General features: G+C 34.6%; 1 protein-coding gene across 2 annotated transcripts in view; it reads right to left on the reverse strand.

Moving 5' to 3' along the window:
* Window positions 1-216: 216 nt before the first annotated feature.
* Window positions 217-22,118, reverse strand: part of LOC145671084 (solute carrier family 12 member 9) — a 107,786-nt gene continuing 85,884 nt past the window's right edge. For both annotated transcript variants that reach the window (XM_081739827.1, XM_081739829.1), the window contains exons 11-15: window positions 20,676-20,824; window positions 17,809-18,006; window positions 13,079-13,196; window positions 8,858-9,099; window positions 217-4,611 (exon numbers count right to left, since the gene is read on the reverse strand). In XM_081739827.1, coding sequence (XP_081595953.1) covers window positions 4,416-4,611; window positions 8,858-9,099; window positions 13,079-13,196; window positions 17,809-18,006; window positions 20,676-20,824 — 903 coding nt within the window. In that variant the 3' untranslated portion in view covers window positions 217-4,415. The remainder of the gene's footprint in view (window positions 4,612-8,857; window positions 9,100-13,078; window positions 13,197-17,808; window positions 18,007-20,675; window positions 20,825-22,118) is intronic.

The raw sequence follows: 22,118 nt of genomic DNA on the forward strand, positions 1-22,118 counted from the left end.
TTTATTCTAAATCATCTTAAAATCCGACACTATACACACTAAGCTGCGGTAACTCGAAGAATATTCAAGCTGGCATGACGCATTAACATGTATGCACATGCTACCTCTGCAACGAACAGTTTAATCGGTATTTAACCAACCCAGTCTTTTACTGAATGAGCCTTGTAATTGAAAGATCATAATGTAAATTTTCCACCAAAAGTACAACGAACAAACTAAAAGTGGATGCATTTATTCATATATTAGTCATGTTATCAGTTGAAATTTTATTCTGCTGGTACATTACGTAATATTTATTATTTTATATGCTTACGATATTGTACCTGCTAACTTTGTATTGAGTATATGCAGTACAGAAGATAAATTACAATACGACACATGTCTTACGTGGGTCTACACCACAGCAATTAGAGTGAACTAAATATTTAATTTAAAAAACCAGACTCACTATTACAAACATAGGTAATATGATATGTTATGAACTTTCGTAATAATTTCTATTTTACAAAAATATCACACATTTAATGTTTATTTATTTAAATGCAGTATAAGTATGAAAGAAAAAAGTATGTGACCTAATGAAAATAGGTATTAAAAATAATCATACTACATTGGCTTAGAAACCAGGAAACTTTACATTGTGCACAAAAAAATAATCATAAAGAAATTGCGAAAATAAGTATATACAAGAGTGGGTCAAAGAACGAATTTCATGAACTCGATACGATGTAAATGCATATCTTTCAGATAATAATAATAATAAAAAAAAAATCATGAGACCGCCATTGGTAATTCACATGAGAAGTCAAATATACAGAAAGAAATATTCCGTATGGGGAGAGGTATGGCTTAATGGCCGCTCGAAGAAAGTAGTTACTCCTTTCGTAGACAGTAGTGCTTTCTGTCTTGTGCTCATACAAATGATGATACTATGAAAGTGTAAACTTAAAATGAAATAAATTTTCAATGGAAAATGAAAATATATCCATTATGAAAAACAACTTTTGCTTTGATTGAACTGCTGTGAAAATCGTTCATGATACAGATTTTTTTGCTTGCTTGTTGATTTTAGTTTAACATCCTTTTTAACCAATGGTGAGACCTACTGCTACCTCTTGTCGACAGCTGTTTCAATACCTTGGTATTTTATTCCTACATAGCTTGTATTTGTATAATGTTATAGTTCATACAAAGCTGTACTCTGAAGAGTTCATGTTTAAGAAAGATGTACATAATTACCATACAAGACGAAGAAACAATGTTCATGTAATTCAACATAGAAGTAGTATGTATCAAAAAGGTGTCACATATAGGAAAAGGAGTTACGTACTATGTTATTCACTGTTGTAAAAATTAGAAAAATATTCTTAAATTAAGGAACTACATGTAGTCAAAATTTATCTTTTGGAAAATTGTTTTTATACTGTTGTTTTAGCCCTGTAACTTTTAGCCCCAGTGACGTGTAATTGTGTGCGCAATTGACAAAGCCCTATATTATGTATATGACCTAAGAATGCAATAAAACTGAATTGAATTGATTGTTATAGTTGGAACTATAACTAATTGAACTGATTCTCCTGCCAATGAAAGAACAAATCTCAGGAAACATCGAAAATGTCTTATTTCGAAAAATAAGTAAGCCGCACTTATTCTGTAAAGGTATGTTAACTCAATCCACACTGATGCCACAGCAAAAGTGAACATTGCCAAATTGCGCCATATATTCTGTTGACTTTTATTCTTTCAGAAACAGGTATATAATAGCTGGTAGCTTAATATGCTGGAATTTAAAATGTGATTTCATCATCAGATAGCTTTGACTAAAAACGAACACGGGGAAACACGTCTTCATAGTCTGTTATTGTTTGTCCATACACAAAAATCTTGTCAAATTTACTATATATTTATATATATATAAAAGTCGTAAATTTTCAAATTAACGATATTTATACATATACATAAAAGTTGTTATTTTTCAAATTAACTTATTATGAAAGTACAGCATACCGGTATGCAGCAAAATCTCCAGACGAGCAAAAATGATGTGTTTAATATAGTCACCGTCTGTTTGAATGTACGTTTCGATTCAACCTCCTAGTTGCACAAGGCTTGTAGGAATAGTAGGAGTGGTTGGAAAACGGCTTACACTCATCAATTTTTACTTCTGGAATCTCAAGCTATTGTGTACTCTCCAAAAATTCGAACCAAGACCGAACTGAAAGGAAGATTTACAAAAAGCTGTCCCTCAGATCCGTCCTACCTCTAGCGTAACACGGAGTATCTCATGGAGACATAAATTTCAGCCAGTCGTGGCTACACTGAACATATTGAAAAAAAATACCCTCCGGAGATGTACTTTGACTTCTGCCTCATTCTGTATGTCCATTGCCTACCAATCTAAATTTCTTTTCCACTTTTGACTAAGATTGAAATAACTCAATTCACAACAGTTCAGCTATTCGTTTTATCATTCAATAACCTACTTAAAAAACAGCTTTGTGTTTGCTTCTCTATTTTGAAACAACCCGAACTTCAGTTAAAATTGTTATACTTATAGGTAAACACAAGGAAAAGAAAATTTACGAAAATTCCTATTGACACCCAAAAGCTTTATTTTCAGCCAGGAAGCCAAGCCGGTGAGCAGTCATGGAAACAAAACAATTTATATATATATATATATATGTTTATTAACGCATTTTTGGCCCACTACTGTATATTGCAATTGACGTATTGATGTAAAAAGGAACATCTTACGAAATACTAACTACATACTACTATATCGGTCATAAACTTTTAAAAATCTTATCACAGTACACAAATATTAAAATCACAAACTTAATTTTCTATTTATTTGCTAAATAGGCCTTCAGAAACTGTTTTAGAATTGTTGCTATGTTTTTCCATTAACAAAAACAATACAAAATAGATGCTAGGAAATAAAAGAGATACGGGCATATTGCGTAATTTACTACTTAATATTCTTAACCGGCCTTAAGATCTTGAAATCCAAATCACCAGCAATTTAATTGATACCAGCATTGATACAATACATGTAACTTCAAAATCGTGTATGTACAAGTTTCTTCTTTGTTAACCATAGTACATCAGAAAGCACCCCATATATTTCATTAATCTCCATTTTAATAGTACATTAACAAAAAATTACATTATTTCATTATAATATGGTTTCATAAATGAACTGTTGTCATTTGTAAGATTCTTTATAATACATACTCTATCATTAACTCTGCTTGATATGTTAGAAGCAGAAATCTAATACATAAGAAAGTTGAATAAATAAACTTAATAAATACACAAAACTTTCATGCTAAGCCACTTAACATACACATGTAACTATTTAGGTAACACATGACACTTACATTGAAATAATATCATTTGCAAATACACTTTCGCAAGTTTGATGTACTTCGATCAGCATCTCCAAAATACCCTCCGTTAAAAAAAAAAAAAAAAAAAATCAAGTTCAACCGCCGATACAGTGGAACTACATACTCCGAACAAAAGGAGATCATAGTATTTGTGCATGCTATCAGTAATCATGAGATCCGCTCCTATTGGACACAAATATAAGCGTGTACGGACACAAGTGATGAGTTTTAACTGGTTTCAAAGGTAAAGGATGCAACACAATTGTACAAGATATGTAAATTGATATCACTTAACTCAGTAAGCTACTTAAAATTCGATGAATACCTTATTACCGACGCATACTGTACAAAAACTGTAAGATGGCAATAGTATACTATTTTCTTGACATTGTAACTTATGTCTTTCATTTAATAATTCACTACAAAGACTGCTATGTGCCCAATACTTCTAATATGTAGAAAATACTAAATATATTCAGCATTTAGCGAAACCATCATACAAGACATTCATTCTAGATATTAACGCAAACTCCAATTTCCTAATGGATTGCGTCCGCTTACTCCATCTTTCAAACAAACAATCCAAAGGTATACTACACTTTAACATGGAAGACTAGAAAAATTACTCCTTAAAGATCATAATATGAAAGGGAAACTAAACATATCATGATAGCAATTTGGTCCCATGGAAAAAACTACTTAACTAATTCAATTAGTTAATTGAAAAAGCATGTATATATATATATACCTAGAAATATGAAAAATACTTAAATATTCATTGATTATTGTCGATATACATTATTAACCTTATAAAGGTACTACAAAAATATTTGTATTAAAAAAAATTACTTAATTACTAACTGAAAGTGAACTAATTGCCAGCATGCAATTTGCAATATTATTATTTATTGTGGTGTGAAAGTCTCGTCTCGTCGTTATTTTCTTGACACATTTATTATATTTTTCTTTTTAATTACTTTGCAGTTCGTTGATATTCACCAAACACGCGCACTGCAATACATATATTTAGAGTGTAGTAGAGGTCACAGGACTAACACCATGCACCATAACAGTGGGTGGAAGATTTTCAGTGATATCCGTGAGGTGTTCAAGATACTGAATATTTAGTGAACTTTCATCATCATGCCCAACAGGTGGAACTGGCAAATACACAAAACTAACAGCTGTGTTTTCCGAATGCTGCAGTATCAGTTCATTAACTCTGGAAGAAAACGAACAAAATCAACATTTATTAATAATAAAAAATACAGTCTTCCAAAAGTCCTGCAAAAAAGTAAAAAGCTGTAACTTTGTAATCATTTATTGTATTTGTATAAAACTTTTAGTGGACTTGTAAGAAAATCTGAAATTTTGATTCCAAGCATTTTTTCAACGCCAAACCTCCAGTTGAGCACCATTTACGTCCGAACATTGCTGAAGTCTTTTCGGGAATCCAAGAATGGCATTTCGACGTGCTTCATCCATAATACTCTCAATCACATCACGTATCTTCTTCCGGAGGTTCTGGACATCTTTCGGTTTTTGCTTGTAAACTTCTGTATCATTTTCTTACGAACAATAGTGTGTAGCGTTGTCACTGGCACTCTCAGTTCCAAGGATCTGAGTTTCAACGATTTCTTTGGACTTCGCAACACGCGACTGAATAACATCAACACTGGTTGTTGGCCTTCCGCTACGAGGCAAGTCCAGGACACTTCCGGTAGCTAGGAACTTATCGTACCATCTGTTGATACATGAACCTGCAGGTGGTTGTTTCTGATATTTTTGTCGGAATTTTCTTATCACCAAAACACTAGATTTTAACTCACAAAACCACGCCACACACTGCGCTTTCTCTTGAGTAGACGCCATCTTTGTCACGTGATTTGCGGTTATGTCGTCAACGTTTACATCCGCTCATTGTTGCCAAGAAAATTTTAACATTTCCACTAAATATTACAAACAAAATACAAAATTGTAAGCAGTACTTTCAAAGTTACAGCTTTTTACTTTTTTGCAGGACTTTTGGAAGACTCTGTATATGTATTTAGCAAATTAATGGAAACAACTTATAAAATTAACTTACACGAGTAATATGATTAATAAGGTGTTGGTCAATCATTAGCTTCTAGTATAGCTTATTTCAGCCATGGAATTTCATGTATCCTCTTGAATCGTTTCTAGGGGAATACTGAATTATCTTCAGGTAGTACAGCATTCCACGTAGCATATACAAAGTCTTCGACAAAGAACAATGGAAGTTTTGTGGGACTGTTGTGCAGGAATGATGGACTGATGTCGTGCTGTGAATGGTGCAAACGTATATCTTGTTACACTATACTGAATTCTGGCTGCAAGCATTTATTTTTGCTCTGAATAAACTACTTGAGTTGCCAATTAAAATGGTGTATCACTCGACCATCATGGCGCCATCACTTCTGCACAGCAGTTCGATTAAATTTTCCGTCATTCTTTCTTCATGTAGAGGGTCTCCGAGTTCTTTAACATTGGCCTACATAAAACACACACACAAAAATGACATTGAAACTGCTCTAATTTCAACTAAAAAGGAAAAAAGTTTTCCCAGGTTAGATAAACTCTTTCCATAAATTACTTTTTTTTACTGATCCTTCAAAGCAATCGTAGCTGCTTGGCATTACCGAAGAAAGATATAGATATTAGAACCAAAAAACATAAAAGATATACCGAACACAATGTTTCTCTGATTTGAAGTTTATCGACCACTTAAGACAGAGCAAATGTAACATGCCACGCATCAAAATATTGAAAGAAGAAATCATTTCTAACAGAAAGAAAGGTATTTAAAACCATCTATATAAAATAAGGAAACCGGTAATCCTGATAAAATTGGTTAACGATACGTTCAGCAAAATTTCCACCCGTAAGTTAAAATGATTTAATCTGAAAAGCAAGAAGAAACTTATCTTCAAAAACAAAAGAACTTTATACCGCAACGCACACAAAGAAATGAAGACGTCATGTATATAGCGTAAATAGGAATGTAGTTCACTTTCTTTAACTTATCTATCAAACGTTATGATTCACTTTTGTATTATTTGTAACTTCTGGACTACTGACGATGTTTGCATTTAGCAAATGAATTATATGTATTTAGCAAATGAAAATTTTAGCGTTAACGGTCTCGAATGTCAGCACCATCTTTCTTTGTAGCTTACTAATTTACATGAGAATTTTTTCAGTTTTCTTCGAAATCAACTGGAATTTTTTAAATGTTTGATTTTACTGATTTTTTCTTCAAGTCTATTTAAGTGTCCCTTGCAATTTTAATAGAGGAAAACCTCCCTTGATGAACACATCTCAATAGCGAATATTTTTATCATACGGATAGAACTTTCTGCCCCAGTGTAGCAGGGAAACTTTACTCCCCGGGAGTTATTACTGGGAGGTAATAATACTCTAGGGAATTATTAACTCCTCGAACACCCAATTATTGGAAAAGTGTGAACTGAAAATCATGCCATATTAAAAGATTCATTAAATAAACACATCGACGAAGGGGGGTAAAAATACTTTAAATCTTTGTATGAAACAGTATGATTTTGCGTTCAAAAATTTCCGATGAATGGAAATTCCAGGGATAATAATAACTTTTAGGGTATTATTAACCCCCTCGTCGGGGTGTTTCTTTGATGAATCTTTTAATATGGTATGATTTTCGGTCCAAATTTTCCAATAATTGCGAATTCGAGGGCTAATAAAAAACCGGGGGTAAAGATTCCCGTGCTACACCGGCAACTAATATATATATATATATATATATATATATATATATATATATATATATATATATATATATATATGTATTATGTGAGAGAACATTCCTTTTACGTGCACTCTTCGATACGGACAGGAAGTTTTCTTTTACCTACAATGTGTTTCTTTTACCTCTTCAGAACGAACAGAAATTATGCTCTGTTCATATACACTTAGTACATTAAATATTTTCTCCATATGTAAAATTATCTTCACTTGATCCAATATTTACAAATTTCGATCAAAAACACTATTTCACAGCAGACAACTATAGCACAATTTTTACTAAGAAATTCATAAAATCGTCATATTTGAATAGTTCTGTCTACATTTACAGTATTTAAAAGTAATGTATGTTCTTATTGGGTTACTTTTACTTTTAATACATTCAGTAAGCGAATTAAGGACTTGCTACTGAGAAAAAAAATGTCCGTTATTTCGAGGTTTTCATAATTAAATTTAATTTAAGAAATATTAAATTTATACATAACTAAAGACCGGAAGTTAGAGCAAAATGCCATATTTAGCCATCTTTACAAAAAGTATTGAGTAAATGGCATTTACTGTGATGGTTGACCACATTTGTTATGTTATGATTACTTCTAAAATTTGTTCATATTTCTACCGGAAATAATCCTATAAAGTTATTCACTGTTATAAAATGTAGATCACCAGTGAGATATGAAATTTAATGGTTGTTTTCAAACTTCACCTTAACAATTAAACAATATGGCTTGCATGTGGACAAATAACGTGAAGAAAATTATTCTGATAACGTGCAATCTGAAGTAAACTATGTGCTGTGTGGCATAGCTGCTTATCAGATGCCAAGGTAGCGCTTAACTTTCTTTCTTCCTCTTCTTCTTTACGTAGTTGTTGTGACGGTATTCATAAACACGTTTTCTCTATCACTGACATTTCTATGATTTGTAAGTTTCATTCACCTTCATTGTTTTGAAATGTTTTAATTATTGATACTTTCAATGTCATGCTTATTAATTAGTGCTACTTACAATCCTTAACATAGTTTAACGCAGCATTTTGGTCAATTACTGGGATAAAAATACAATAAATATTTGATTTAAACTGCTAAAAGTTTATTGTAAAAATTATTAACGTACAACAACTTCCCACTTTGGAAAGTTTGGTTTCACAATAAATATATTTATTTTCACAACAAAAACTGCTAATTTTTAATGCCATTTCAAAAAACTTATCCTTATTTTGTCATTTTGCCTGACATTTTTGGTGTTTTATTTTGCCATAATTGCCGGTCTTTGAAAATTAATTTTGAAAAATCACGGGGCATTTAAATAGACTTGAACGAGAAATCAGTAAAATCACATAATTAAAATTTTAGTTCATTTCAAAGAAAACAAAAACAATTTCCCATATACGTCAATGGGCTAAAAATGGCGTCGATACTCACCAATGCTAAACGTTACGAAGACTTCTTTCTAAAAATTACCTCGTACGTGGTTCAATCTTCAGTATATTTTACCTCCGCGTAATTCACAAGAATGTATTCCAATAAGCCTATTCGTTTCTGAACTTGAGAAAAAGAACAAAGATAGATAAATTTGTTTTACCAGAGGACAACAAATTTCTTTAAAACACTAAGGTACAGCACTATTTTTGATCGTGATTAAACTTCATTTATAAAGTAACATTACCTCTGCAAGTATAAAGCTGGAATATTGTAACGAATTGTATGGACACTTTGATCGGATTTTACTTCTTCCGGTTCACACTCCCAGAGGGTAAGAATATTCTCCCAACTCACTTGATGGATATCTGCTGCAATTCGCAAAAGCTGAAGAAGTTGTTCTAGTCTTAATTCACTCTTTTTAACATCTGTTTCCAGCGATACAGCACACATAAAAACACGCATTCGTAAGTTCTTCCAACTTGGAACCTAAATTAAGAAATAATTACAAAAAATTGACGTGTTTGAAGTTACAGAAGATAACATTATTGAACCAAAAACAAAGAATACTGTGACCATATTGATGAAGATGTTTTTGAACTGTGTGGATATACTGTGGTCTACCATACTTGGAATAAAGTAATAAAACAAATTGTGAGACCAAAGTGTGATTAGCAGATACAATAAGCTGGAAGGAGAAAAAGAAATTAGTTATGGTAATTATAGATAATTAGTATACATGCATATAGTTATGAAAACAATGCAAATGCCTTAACAAAATAAACTTATCTGATTCATAAACGCTCGATCACTCTGAAGTTTTACCACAGCTTCTATTCATAATGAAATTGACGCATCTAGCTTTGTGAATCGTTCTCATGGGAATACTAGGCTATTCTATTTTACAGTATAGCACACTATTCGGTCAGTGACATTAAAGGAGGAAATCTGCACCAGACTCGCTGCTCTAGAACTGACTACATGTTCAAGTCTGGGATTGAGTGGGACAGGGAAGTATTAAAGTTCATTCTAATGTTAATCTAACCACACTTGAACATGTATGGTTGTATGTATTCGCGCATTCATGATAAATTTGTTTTGCACGCTTTACTTATGGACAAAAATTTGAGAAGTTTGCCGTAGTTTCTAGAGAGTTAGTTACTTCTTTCTGTGGAAAAAAGGAACTTCTGTTTAATTATTTAATCGTTTTTGTGGAGATTCTTGCTCAATAACTTCCCCATGGATGTTCCTAGCTTCCTTAACAACTGTGTGTGTGATTTCCAGCCAAATGCAGCAGCCTCCGTGTATTCTCCCTTCATCTGCTTGGCTGAGACGTCATACTGTGCATACACAAGAGGCCAAAATCTGTATTTTTGCTGATGTCACCACATGCTGCACAAGCACTCGTCGGGAAAAACTTGCAATACATCACGTAGAACGGAAAATATACTCTTTCATATATGTTGTAAGTCATACGTAAGCCTATAGATGTAGATACAATAACGCCTCATTAAAAATATTTGATTGTGAATTTGAATTACTTCTTTGCATAATTTTCATGTGTACCCAAGGTTTATGCATGTGAAAACAGCATGTGTATGTGTGCAGAAGTGAATCCAACCAACACTCTTTGTTTAAAGTGCTGAATATAATTTTAAATTTTACATTGCAGTAGTGTATTTCCCAGTCTTACTGCGAGTTGTGAGGAAGCAAAATAACGCATTCGTATTGTTTTGGCTCCCACTAGCACGCAATACGTAAAATGTTTTTATGTTGGGAACTTGTGTAGTACACTTCGTATACAACATCGCGCTTCGCCAGCTCAAGAACGTGGGTTGAAATGAGAAAAGACTACTAGACATTGTCTTGGAAGACTGCGTAATTCTTAGAGAACATCTCTTCCATAGAAATCATCTGATCACTGGAAATGCTCACAAAATCACTGACAATTTGTCATGTAACAATGTAACAAAACTAACGGGATGCTATGAAACTATAGCCCACATCATCACAGAACTGTTACAAAGTTTAACTGCAGGAAGTAGGCAATTCAAAGCATACACCTCTTTGGGCATCTGTTATACACAAACTTGGCCTGTTACTGGAAATAAGAAGTGAGAGTAACTTATCGGAAAATACTACTCTCTTTCAATCATCGGTGGTCCATATTTCATGTTCTCAGCACCATATTTTCGGGCCATCGCTTTTGATATGCAATCACTATCTTGATTACACTCTTTCTCAACATACCGAACACACTGTCAGTCTTGGATAAATTTGCTCCAACTAACCGTGCACCAACAATTTGCTTTCTTGTAAATCATGTGTGTCCCATTATGAGTATCTATGCATATATAAATCTATTTTACGTAATACTATCACCCAACACAGACTAACAAAAGACAGATGCAGTGCACGAATATTCAGTGTTACTGACTTACAAAGATTACGTGTTGCACTACATGGGCTTTTCTTTTATCAATTTTGATAACTACCTGCGTGTATACATAAACAAGCAGCAGTGTACGTGTGCATCACGTGAAGGAAATGAAATGAAATTTTTAAGTTTTATGTCCCACGGTTAAGTCCCGGCTAGACTAAAGGAGACGGGGATGATGAAAAATGAATGAAATGGTGGAATGAAGAAAGTGGGAGGAAACGGGAGAAACCTTGAGAAAACCCCCGCACACAGTATTTGTCCACCATAAAGTTCACTTGGCGCGAGCTGGGATCAAACACAGGACCCCATGCACTAGAGGTAAACGCTTTACCACTGAGCCACCGCGGACCCTATCATGTGAAGGAGTTCGGTCTGTATGGCGTAATGTTTTCTCAATTAATATTGAAATCGGAAGCGGTAGTAGATTTGTACTACTTTCGGTTTTAGTACAGAGATTAGAGTGGAGATAGAACATATTACTGGCACGCTTAATTGATTGAAGAAAACTGTTTCTCGCTATACATTACTGCTCTTACTCTATGGCGATCAACACACAATGAAATATTGATGTATGGAGTATAATCAAAATCGTTAAAACTGTTATCGAGAAAACTTTTTATTTATTTATTTATTTATTTTCACCCTTCAGCAAACTACCCTTAATTTCGGATATATGAAGAAAATTCAAAGAAAAAGCCCATAGGAAATCTTATAAAAGCTTTAAATTTAAAATTCGGTGCGGATTCGTTGAACCGTATGGCTTCGAGGCGAGTGAGCACATTTTCATCGAGACCAACGGACAGACGGACGAACGAACGAAAAGACAGACAGACAACCAAAAATCGCTTTTTCAGCTTGTAAAGCAGGGGTGCCCACAAAGGGGGGCTATGACGCAAACTGCGTCGTTGAAATATTGGGGGGGTTAAAAATCTATATAAATATGTTTGAGGGGGTGTAAAAGTTAATCGAAAAGATTTTTTTTTCATGGAAGAACACCTACGGATAGACAATTGAGGGGGGTGCGTCATGCACATGAGGGGTGGGTGGGCACCACTGTTTAAAGGGCCATGAAACGTGTAATCCGCTGAAATCTCGAATTATATTTTTCACGATCACCATGTATTCCTCTCTCCTATCGATACTAAAAGTAAAAATTACAAACTTGCATAACTACCGAAAAACATGCATACTATTATGCTCCAGAAGAAATACAGCAATTAAATGAATGAAATATCTCCTTCTTTTCCACCCCCAGAGAAAACCATGTATGTGAAGTTTATCGTAAAACATTATGGTTTCTACTTTTAGAGATGCAAAAGATATCCGTCCCATTGACTACCATGCATTTGGTAATACCATCACCACTTAATAACAGCAAGGCTTTTGGATCAATCACTGGAAAATATAATGCATAAAAGATGGAGTTATTCGCCAGATTTAGAAGCATACTTCCTTCCTCTATCATACCTATTTTCGAACCACCTACACCAACAAAAACAATAAGAATAACAACAAAATAATAAGAATAATAGCAGCAACAGCAGCAGCGGTATGGCGGATTTCGATTTTCTTTAGACGAAGAATTTGGAGGAGGAGTATTTGATAAGCCTAGAAGAATTTGTTTTCCACAATGACAAAGGCTTTACATCCTCATTGTACTAAGATATATGTTAATATCAAGGAAAATTATGTTAAAAAGGGAAACTATGTTAAAAAGAAATCCAATTTTCAAAAAATAAATCAATATTTTGTAAGTCATCCCGAGAACTATTTGTCAAATTTCGTTGATATTCTCTATGTATGTATGTATTTATGTACTTATTCAGTGAAATACAGGCAACTAATTCTAAATTCCTTATTTTAGAAACAAGTTAAGTTACAAATTTCTAATAAAGTACAAATTCTGCTATGAAAACCCTCAAATAAATTTCTAATGAGAAATTCCTACAATACTATTATGATAAATATAAAAATCGCAGAAAACATATTTTATTTACATGATAAATAAGAATTACAAATTTTACTTACCATATTGATAATACACGCTAATTGTAACATAAAAAGACTGGTAGTATCAAAAGGATCAGTGTCATTAGGGTTCAAAAAATTAATTGGCCATACATCTATATACTTCTTACTTCGGGACCTGAAAAAAAATCAATTTTATGTACAGACACAATAATAATGTGTAAAAGAAACTAAATTAATCTTTACCTATAATTGTTATCTTTAGAGTTCTCTCATGGCTATGTATTGAATTTGGCGCGGAGCTCATGTGGTGCGGATTCCATGTCAAGCTGTAGGTTCAGGTCTCACATAGCCTCGCTGCTGAAATGGACGCTAAATTCACATAAATAAAAAGTATTCCTTACTTATTTATATTATTTATTTATTTGCTTTTTTCTACTTTGTTTACTTGTCTCTCTTCACGTTAAAATTTGGACTGCTTTTGTAAGAAAAAAAAATTATAATATGGCGTATGTGTCTGGGTCAAGTTCGCAAACACTACACACGGGGCGTAGTCAGGAATCTTCCTATTCTTCCCCAACCAATTACTCTTGCGTGATTTCGTATGCTCTAAGCAACCTGAATAGAAAATACTGCATTTTCTGTTTTCTGCTTATATATTGCATATATATGGTAGGAAAAGAAGCTACAAAATGAACAGAAACAATGTTGAACTATGTCTAATCAGAGTCGAAATATTTTGCGGTTTATCTAACACTTTTAAATAAATGATGTTATACTCTATTTGGGTTTTAAGAGTGAATAGTATACGGACATCTCTCCTTATTTGGTAGCCATACTTTATTGCAGTTGTAAAAGTAAAAGTGGTGGGCACAAGACAATAAAAAGGATATTTAAACAATAACTTAAAAAACACAGAGAGAGTGAGAAACCACAAAAATTAAACAGTATTATTTCTAATTGTTTAAGTAGAGTACGAAATATACACATGCCACCTCTAGAGAACTCTATAGTAGTGAGTCTTTTGTTCGATTCATATAGTTTAGATTACGTTAAGCTGTAGATTCACGCCTCATATACTAACAACAGACTTTAAACAAGAAACCAATAACTGATTTTTTATTTATTATTTATTTGTGCAACATAGTTTTTTTTTAGCTGGGGGAGGGGGACGGGTTAAAAGGAATACGGTTTAAAGAATCGGGGGATCCACAGTTGTAGTGCTGACGACACGATCTTAAGAAAGCTATTGAAGGACGATATGATGGAATAGAACCCCCTAATGCCCAAAGAAGGTTTGATGTGGTAAAGATGAAGCTCTTATATCGGAAGCATTGCATAATGTTAGAAGATTTTTTGTGTACGTCACTCTCAGGGTCTTCAACTCAAGTCTGATATTCACAACAAGGAAAGTACCAATATGGTTGAGAAGAACTAAGTTAATCTGAGTAAGCACTTGTTGTTTAAGAACTGCAGGGTTAATTATTGTGCTGGTTGACAGTGGGTATACATTAAGAAAATGACTATGAATCGAATCCACAAACAAGTTGTAGTGATGATGGTGTAAAATCTGTTGTTCAAGGCGACTTAAGAATAGGTTTGGCATACGAGGAAAGCATGAGAGTACATATTAGTGGCCTTGATAAAACAAACTGAGGTGGCTGGATTAGAAAATCCGTAAAGACTCTTGAGGTTCGATGCACGTATTTAGGAATTTTTTTGAGGGTGCCGAGAACAGATAAGCAGAATAGTAGAAATATTAAATAACGCAGTTTTGAGCAATGAATGTTTCGGTCTCACGCGGTTCTTGTTATTACACATATTTGCGAATTGATAATACATTTACTATTCAAGTTTTCAAAAATTACCAAAATAAAAGGAGCAATTAACACGTATGCTTGTACAGATGAAAACAGTGGGTAAGTCAAATCGAGTATTAGCGTGCCGATATTAACTACTTGAAGAACGGAAGAACGGTGGCTCTGGTAGAAAGCTCACCAATGATGCGAGGGATCTCTCGTCACATGTGTTTGTAGTGGACAACATTCTGTTCGAGGGTTAACAAGTTCCCTTCCATATTCTCATCCCTCATGAAAACTTTTGAGAAAACAGGCAATGTACAGTGCCTGTTTTCGCATGTTTTGCTCATGTGCTACAGGTGTTACGTGTAAAGAAAATGGTTTGGAACAGAAACAGGAACTTATCCGGGAAATAACACCTGTTTTTGAATGTAATAATTCTTGTTCTGACATGAAATCACATGTGTGCACTGTACATTGACTGATCAGTACCTGTGCGACGAGCAATGTTCAGAAAAAAATGTTGCGGGCTGCAGACATGTGCAGATCAGCGAATGTAGGTTCATGTGTAGCACGTGGTATTTAGTGAAAACGTGTCTGCGTATGTAATGGTACCAACACATACACTATACTCCACCGATATTGCAAATATGTACATTTGCGTTCCAGGCCAGCCGGTATTTTAAATGTTGAAAGAAAATTTTCTGCACATTACATATAATGTGTTCCGTTTTTTAACGTGATTTTCAGCTATGCTAAATTTCAAAAGAAATCTGCTGTGAACATGAGCTGTTTTTTCCCTGTATTGCCGAATATTCATGCAGGTTCCAGAGAATTGTTCATCTAGCAGGAGTTTGTCGTTTACATGTCTGGTACATGGTATGTTTTTAATACGGACAATAGGATTTCCAGGTGGTTTGTTTTACCAGAAAAAGGTTGTATAAACATGAACTGTACATGGTATGTAGTGACAGCATGTATTTGCAGGTTACAGAGAAACAGTACACTGTCTGAAATATAAAAGAAACATGCCTGGTAGACAGAATGTTTTAAATCCGAGAAAAGGCCATTTTCAGATGGGTTTCTCATAAAATAATAATAATAATAATAATAATAATAATAATAATAATAATAATAATAATAAATAAAATAAAATTAAAAAAAAGGAAGCTGTTTTGTTATTAGGTATATGTTGCTTGTATCAACATCATGTACATGCAGTGTCCAGCTACATGTTGCTTTCGAATGAATTCTTGAATTTCCAACAAAACAGACTAATCTCGACAATATTGGAAAGCTCACTGTGTGGGTAGAAATTTGCAGGTGCGAATTTATATTTTCCTGGACCAGCAGAAGATACTGGTATGTTTAGAAACACTGTGTTGCTGGAAATTCAGTCTTGATTCTTATTCCTTCAGCAAAATTTCGAACTCAAATTTCATTCAACAGTGTACACATTTTATAATTACCACAAAATGGAAAATAGCTAGTAGGTCTAAAGACCAGGGACAGGTTAAAAAACCGAAAATTGTGCCTTATAGTGTAAATGCCCGCTAGTTTGAAATAATGGCCGCCATCTTGAAATTTTAAGTCGGATAGCCACCAAAAACTATATAGCAAATTTCAGGTGTCTCGTGTTTTTACCCTCAAAGATAAAAGACCAAAAACTGCGCCCTGTAGCGTAGACGCTTGCCATTTTGAAATAATAGCCGCCATCTTGAAATTTGATGTTGAATGGCCGCCACAATCTATACAACAAAATTCCGGTGTCTCGTTCTTCTACCCTCAGAAATGTAAGTTAAAGGGCCAAAAATTACGCCTATTTCCAGTTCCCCTTTCACTGCATGTTTGCGATCCCTGTACATTGCATTTTCAGTGCTCTCGAACAATACTAGAATAGCACTGGTCTTCTTCCTTTTACATGCAATGTTCAGCGGATGATCAGCTGCTGTTGAAGATAAAACACGTTAAGATCAGTTGCAAAACATGCAGTCCACAGATGTTGCGTTCGGCTATAGGTACAAAATATGTTTTTTCCAGATACAAACCAGGTGTTCACTTCTTCCTTGTTTACCTGTGTTTTTCCGTTTCCAGGGACTGAACACGCAATGTTTTTAAAAAAACATGAGCACATGATCAGGCGTAAAACAGTGTTCCAATTTCAAGGGTTTTCCAGACGCATGTTGTACATGCGCATGTACGGTATGTTTTTTTCTGCTGGGATTCCATCAATTCCTTTCATTATTCATCCATCTCCTTTAGTAGAATTCAGGCTATAAACGTGGAACATAATTGAAAGATTTCATTTATTACATTTACACGTTTCTAAGAGCATCTTGCGTGTATGCAACCCGAATTACTCCATGGTTGTGTAGATTTACATTCACAGTAAAGGATAAATACCGGGAATACATTAAAAACATTTTCCCCTCTTTAAATCGATGTTCTAAATTAAGACCTGACAACAACAGGTGCTTACAGATAGTTGCAAATATACATCGAACAACACGGTTTTGCATAGCTCAGAATTTCCAGTTTCTTGGAACCAATTAACCGTGTTATGCAAGACATTTCTGTGTTGGTCTAACTATGGAGACTAGGGTTGTGGGATAAAGGCTGATAAAGATTCGATGATGGAGCGAATAATGGACAGGAACCCCGCTTCCGATACTAAAGTAAATATCCTATCCAAAACGGAAGAAATACTAATGTCAGTTAACTGTCAGAAAAAAAAAAAGAATCGTCCGTAAAATCCATTATATTAAAAATGTTGGGAGAGTAAATAAAAAGAATTGTCCTACACGAAGAGAAATAGATACGCTAGAACACAAAGGAAACGAAAAAAAAAAAAAAAAAAAAAAAAGAGCCAATGGATGCTACTTCGAGATACTTATGCAGAACATTGTAGGATTAAAATGCATATGATATAAATCTGTTCATGACCTGTTTAAAAAATTAATTAGATTAATCACACACAAGTAAAACACTTACTTCAACAGTGAAGTTTTGTCAAGTAAATGAAAATGTCTACATAAACATATGTTTTTCTGCATCTTGAGTACATCAGTAATCATTGCCACATACTCTGCAGCGTCAAGGCACTTGTCTTCTTCATCATCTCTCAGTACATAAACTTGTGACCCGCTACTTTGCAGCGTACGGAAATTTCTAGTTTGGAAACGAGATTCCCTGAAATGAAACAAGAAAGTAAATATTTAATCAAGCATGAGTTTAGATAAATTGTAAAGTGTTATTTCTCTCAATGGCATGTTAATGTGTCTACATTAACACATTCTATTACAATTCTAAGAAACAGACCAAAAAGAAAAAAAAAATGTTCTATTAATGAACTTTACATGATGTACTATTAATATACAAAATAATAAGATTTTACATATGTATCTACTTATGCCAATGCCTATTTGAAAATGAAATGTCTTAAATGGTGTCCACTATATTGCACACAATGTTGGAGTCGCCTTCTGAAGCTTTCATTGCCCGCTCAAACAGCAAGATGTTTCTGACATCGTGAGCTATGTAATATCGGAGGATATTTTTAGTCTTGTATATTAAGTAACATCGGAGATTATGAAGTGTGACTAGTTTTGTTGCGCAATCAACATCTTTCAAATATCTCCACAGCAGAAAGTCAAGAGGGGCGATATCCGAAATTGGTGGACACATCTCGTCTGCAAATCGTGAAACAGTATGTCCCGTCTTGCTTAAACAAGTTCTCTCGACTGATACAAGGAATTTGTTCAGGCCGAAACAGTACGCGCCGAAAACAAATTACAAGTTTCATCTTGCTTGAACAAGATTTCTTGATTGGTACAAGGACATTGTTCAGCATGTCTACGCACCGTTCGGCAGCTATTGTCACTGTATTGTCATATCGTCCTCAAGCATATGAGGCTCGATTACACAGGATGATTACTTCTAAACAGTTTACTTTCAGACAATACAAAAGCCGATGACAAAGTTAAGGCGATTATTAAACAGGGTGTCTACTAAAATTCCAAAACGGAATTTCGTGACTTTTTCGTGACCTTTTCTTCACCAAACCATGACATTTCGTAATATTTAAAAACTATTAACAGTACCTATATTCTTCAGTAATTATCTTTATCTTATCTCTACTTTCAAAGGCTGTTTCTTGGAGTGATAAAAGGTTGGTATCTTCTCACAGTTGAATAAACTGGTTAGATGCGTAAGTGGTTTCGGCGATTTGTATCGCCACTGCTCAATGGTGTCAGCTGAAGGACAGTCTCAAGAGCGAATTTGAATGTGAATTAGGCCGAATTTTTGCGCATGCGATAGTAGTGTGCTTTGCTTGCGATTTGGTAGCATTTAAAGCCAACAATAGACATTTTTGGCGGTGAATTTTGACGTTTTAAACAATAAAATTTTCCAGTCTGTACTTACATTCGTACAGATAAAACAAATCGTGACCCTAACGCTAAATTTCTTGACTTTCATGACCGTTTTCTGATTTCGTGACTTTTTCATGACTTTCGTGACCGATAAATACCCTGTTAAAGGCTAAGTGACTGCAATTCTGCTTATTACTTCCACCAAGTCCTTCCTTCTTGATTTTCAGGGATTACCAAAAATGGCTTGGGCTTTGTGAGATATGATCCTAGCATGGAATTCGGTACTTTGCGGTGTTTTTAGGCATCAAAAGGAGAGTGTGAGCTTGCCTTAAAGCTCCGGTGCCGACACTGGATATGCTGTTAGAATTCCACTCGCAAGCCCTCCAGCCGACAATGAGAGATTGGTTTCGGCCTATTGCGCAATGGAAGCATCCCATTACCCTACTTGTGACATCGGTATAAAGCGACTGTCGTAGGCGGAAGACTCGCAACTCAGCTTTAGTAGAGAGCTCATTGGAATCGTCCAACCAGTGACGAAGTGAAAGAAGAATTTTTGGGTCCTTAGCGTAAAGATGTACTGATTATCAACCCCACTGCTGAGTGCTCGAAAGTCACTGTGAAGAAATTCGGGATGCATCGAAAAAGTGGTGAAGTCATAAGCAGTAAGGTAACCACCGTAGTAAGCCATATGGCCAAAGCAGGAGAGCGGTCTTTGAATTGATCATCCCTAAAACCCTTAGGTATCTTACCTCCCACATCGAGATAAAAGTGTGCTTTGCCAGATGAAAAGAATTTTTAAAAAAAGAAAGAAAGAAAGAAAAGAAAGCAAGAAAGAAATACAACAATGTTCGACAGCTTTGAATTCTTTACTGTTCACACCTAACTGTTAGTGACTATACCATGTGATTACAAGGTTGGAAATATAAGTCGTTAAGGGGTGTGGAAACATTTCGTCTTAGCAGGCGGAAAGCCGTAACATCTCTCCTAGTCAACTTTCTCGAACTACACGTCCCTACGTTCATAACTCTAGAAAAGCAACTTCTATTTAACAGATCTACTGCGACTTGATGGTTTAATGTTACATACAGAGCCTGTTTATTGAAACTTCATACCCTCTCTAAATTGATTGTGTTTTGTGGTGATGCATTGTGTGCATTAAACTGTCGTCGAAACTCCTCTGAGCAGCAGTAGCATATCTTGTTTGAATATATACCTAAGTATAGAAATGTGACCCCTTACATGTCAGAAAAAAAAAAAAAAAACTAAGAACAAGGCTATCACGAGGCTAGCTATTTAAGGTAATACTGCCCATCTGTGATATCAATATTGTTATTTAAAAAATATTCACCTATTTCTGTCCATTCCTGCATATGCATTTCTGATATTTATGCAAGAAAATGCAAAATTTTTAACTTTTATATACATATAAACTATAGAACTCAAATTAATGTACAGAGTATGCGTTAATATCATGAAATAATAGCTTACTTTTCAAAAAAGTCAATAGGCGTATTTTTATCGTAGAAACCTAATACAATGGTGTTGGGCTTCATTGCTCCAAGACCTGATATGCGTATTAGGTGGTGTAAACCTTCTCGAACAGATCTTGCCATTGTTAGCTCAACAAATGCTTTTACCTAAAAAGAGATAAAACAATCATACTAATAATAGATCTAACACAGGATTAGGAATATTACCTTGACTACATTCATTCCTTTCTGAAGCACAATATTAAACCAAACGCACTTAACTTCAAAACTGAAGTTTAAAGCCAAATTGTATTACATTAAAATTTAAGAAAAGTAGTACATTTCTTCACAAATTTTGGTTTATCACATGACCATGATACGAAAAAAAAAAAAAAAAAAAAAAAATCCAGTGACCTTCCTTTCAATTCGAATTACTTTGTTCACGGTAGAGTCTTCTCAACTGCCTACAAAAGCGACTCAGAAACAGAAATTCAAGACCGTTACACCCAGAAAACTGAAATTTAGTACAAATGTTCTTCTTACAAGTAAGGGACCATATGGTTGTCGCGCAAATCAGATGCAGACATACGCCATCTGATTGAGCATGAAAAGATATGAAGAACACAGAAATTTAAGGTGCTAAGGGCCATAGGGAGAGGAGCGAGGAAAGAGGAAATATTGAATGTCGGCAAAATTGAAGAAAGTCAGGAATGACGGGAAAAGTTAATTTCGTGCAAACAGGGAAAGAAAGTCAACCAAAAGAAAGAAACTAAACATAACAAGGGCATCAAGGACGAAGAAAGATCATAATCGGGGTTGCCATCCGGACCGCAGTGTTGCCAGCGCTGCATAACATTGATATGGAAGGTATAGCACAGTATAGCAATTCATGCACAAGGAAAAATATTAGTAACACAAAAGGCAATTGAAAAGACTCTGTACACGTGCGTAAAAAGGTTTAACGTAGTCGTGAGTGAATATTACATCGCGTGAATACAAATGGAGGAAAATAGAGAACAGTACGCACCATTTGTAGTTTAATTGCAGTTGACGTAAAGATCACGAATGAATGCGTGGTCAACACACAAACATTTCTCGCAGTGAGCACAGCGGATGAAAGCAAGCTGGTCACACGCGTCTCTGCAGCATTTCTCTGAGAGTCCTTTTTCAAAGCAATATGCGGAAGATGTTTCAAGCTGTCCAGGATGTTCATTGGAGTAGCCACATTTGAAAAACGCAAAGCGTATCATCTTTTGGAATCGGCTAGAGGAAAACTGGTAATGAACAAATGACTGAAGGCGGAGAAAGCTCTCACGTTGCTACACATTAATACTGGAGGACGCTAACGTATCTGTGATGAACTTCTTCATGTTTTTGAATGGACGAAAGAAGAACACATCAGCAGGTTGTATAAGGCTGTACATTTCGGAGGAATCAGCTTTTTGTAGAACTGAACACCGTC

This window comes from Thermobia domestica, chromosome 15, assembly GCF_964235325.1.
Source record: "Thermobia domestica chromosome 15, izTheDome1.hap1.1, whole genome shotgun sequence".
Classification (NCBI taxonomy): Eukaryota; Metazoa; Arthropoda; class Insecta; order Zygentoma; family Lepismatidae; genus Thermobia; species Thermobia domestica.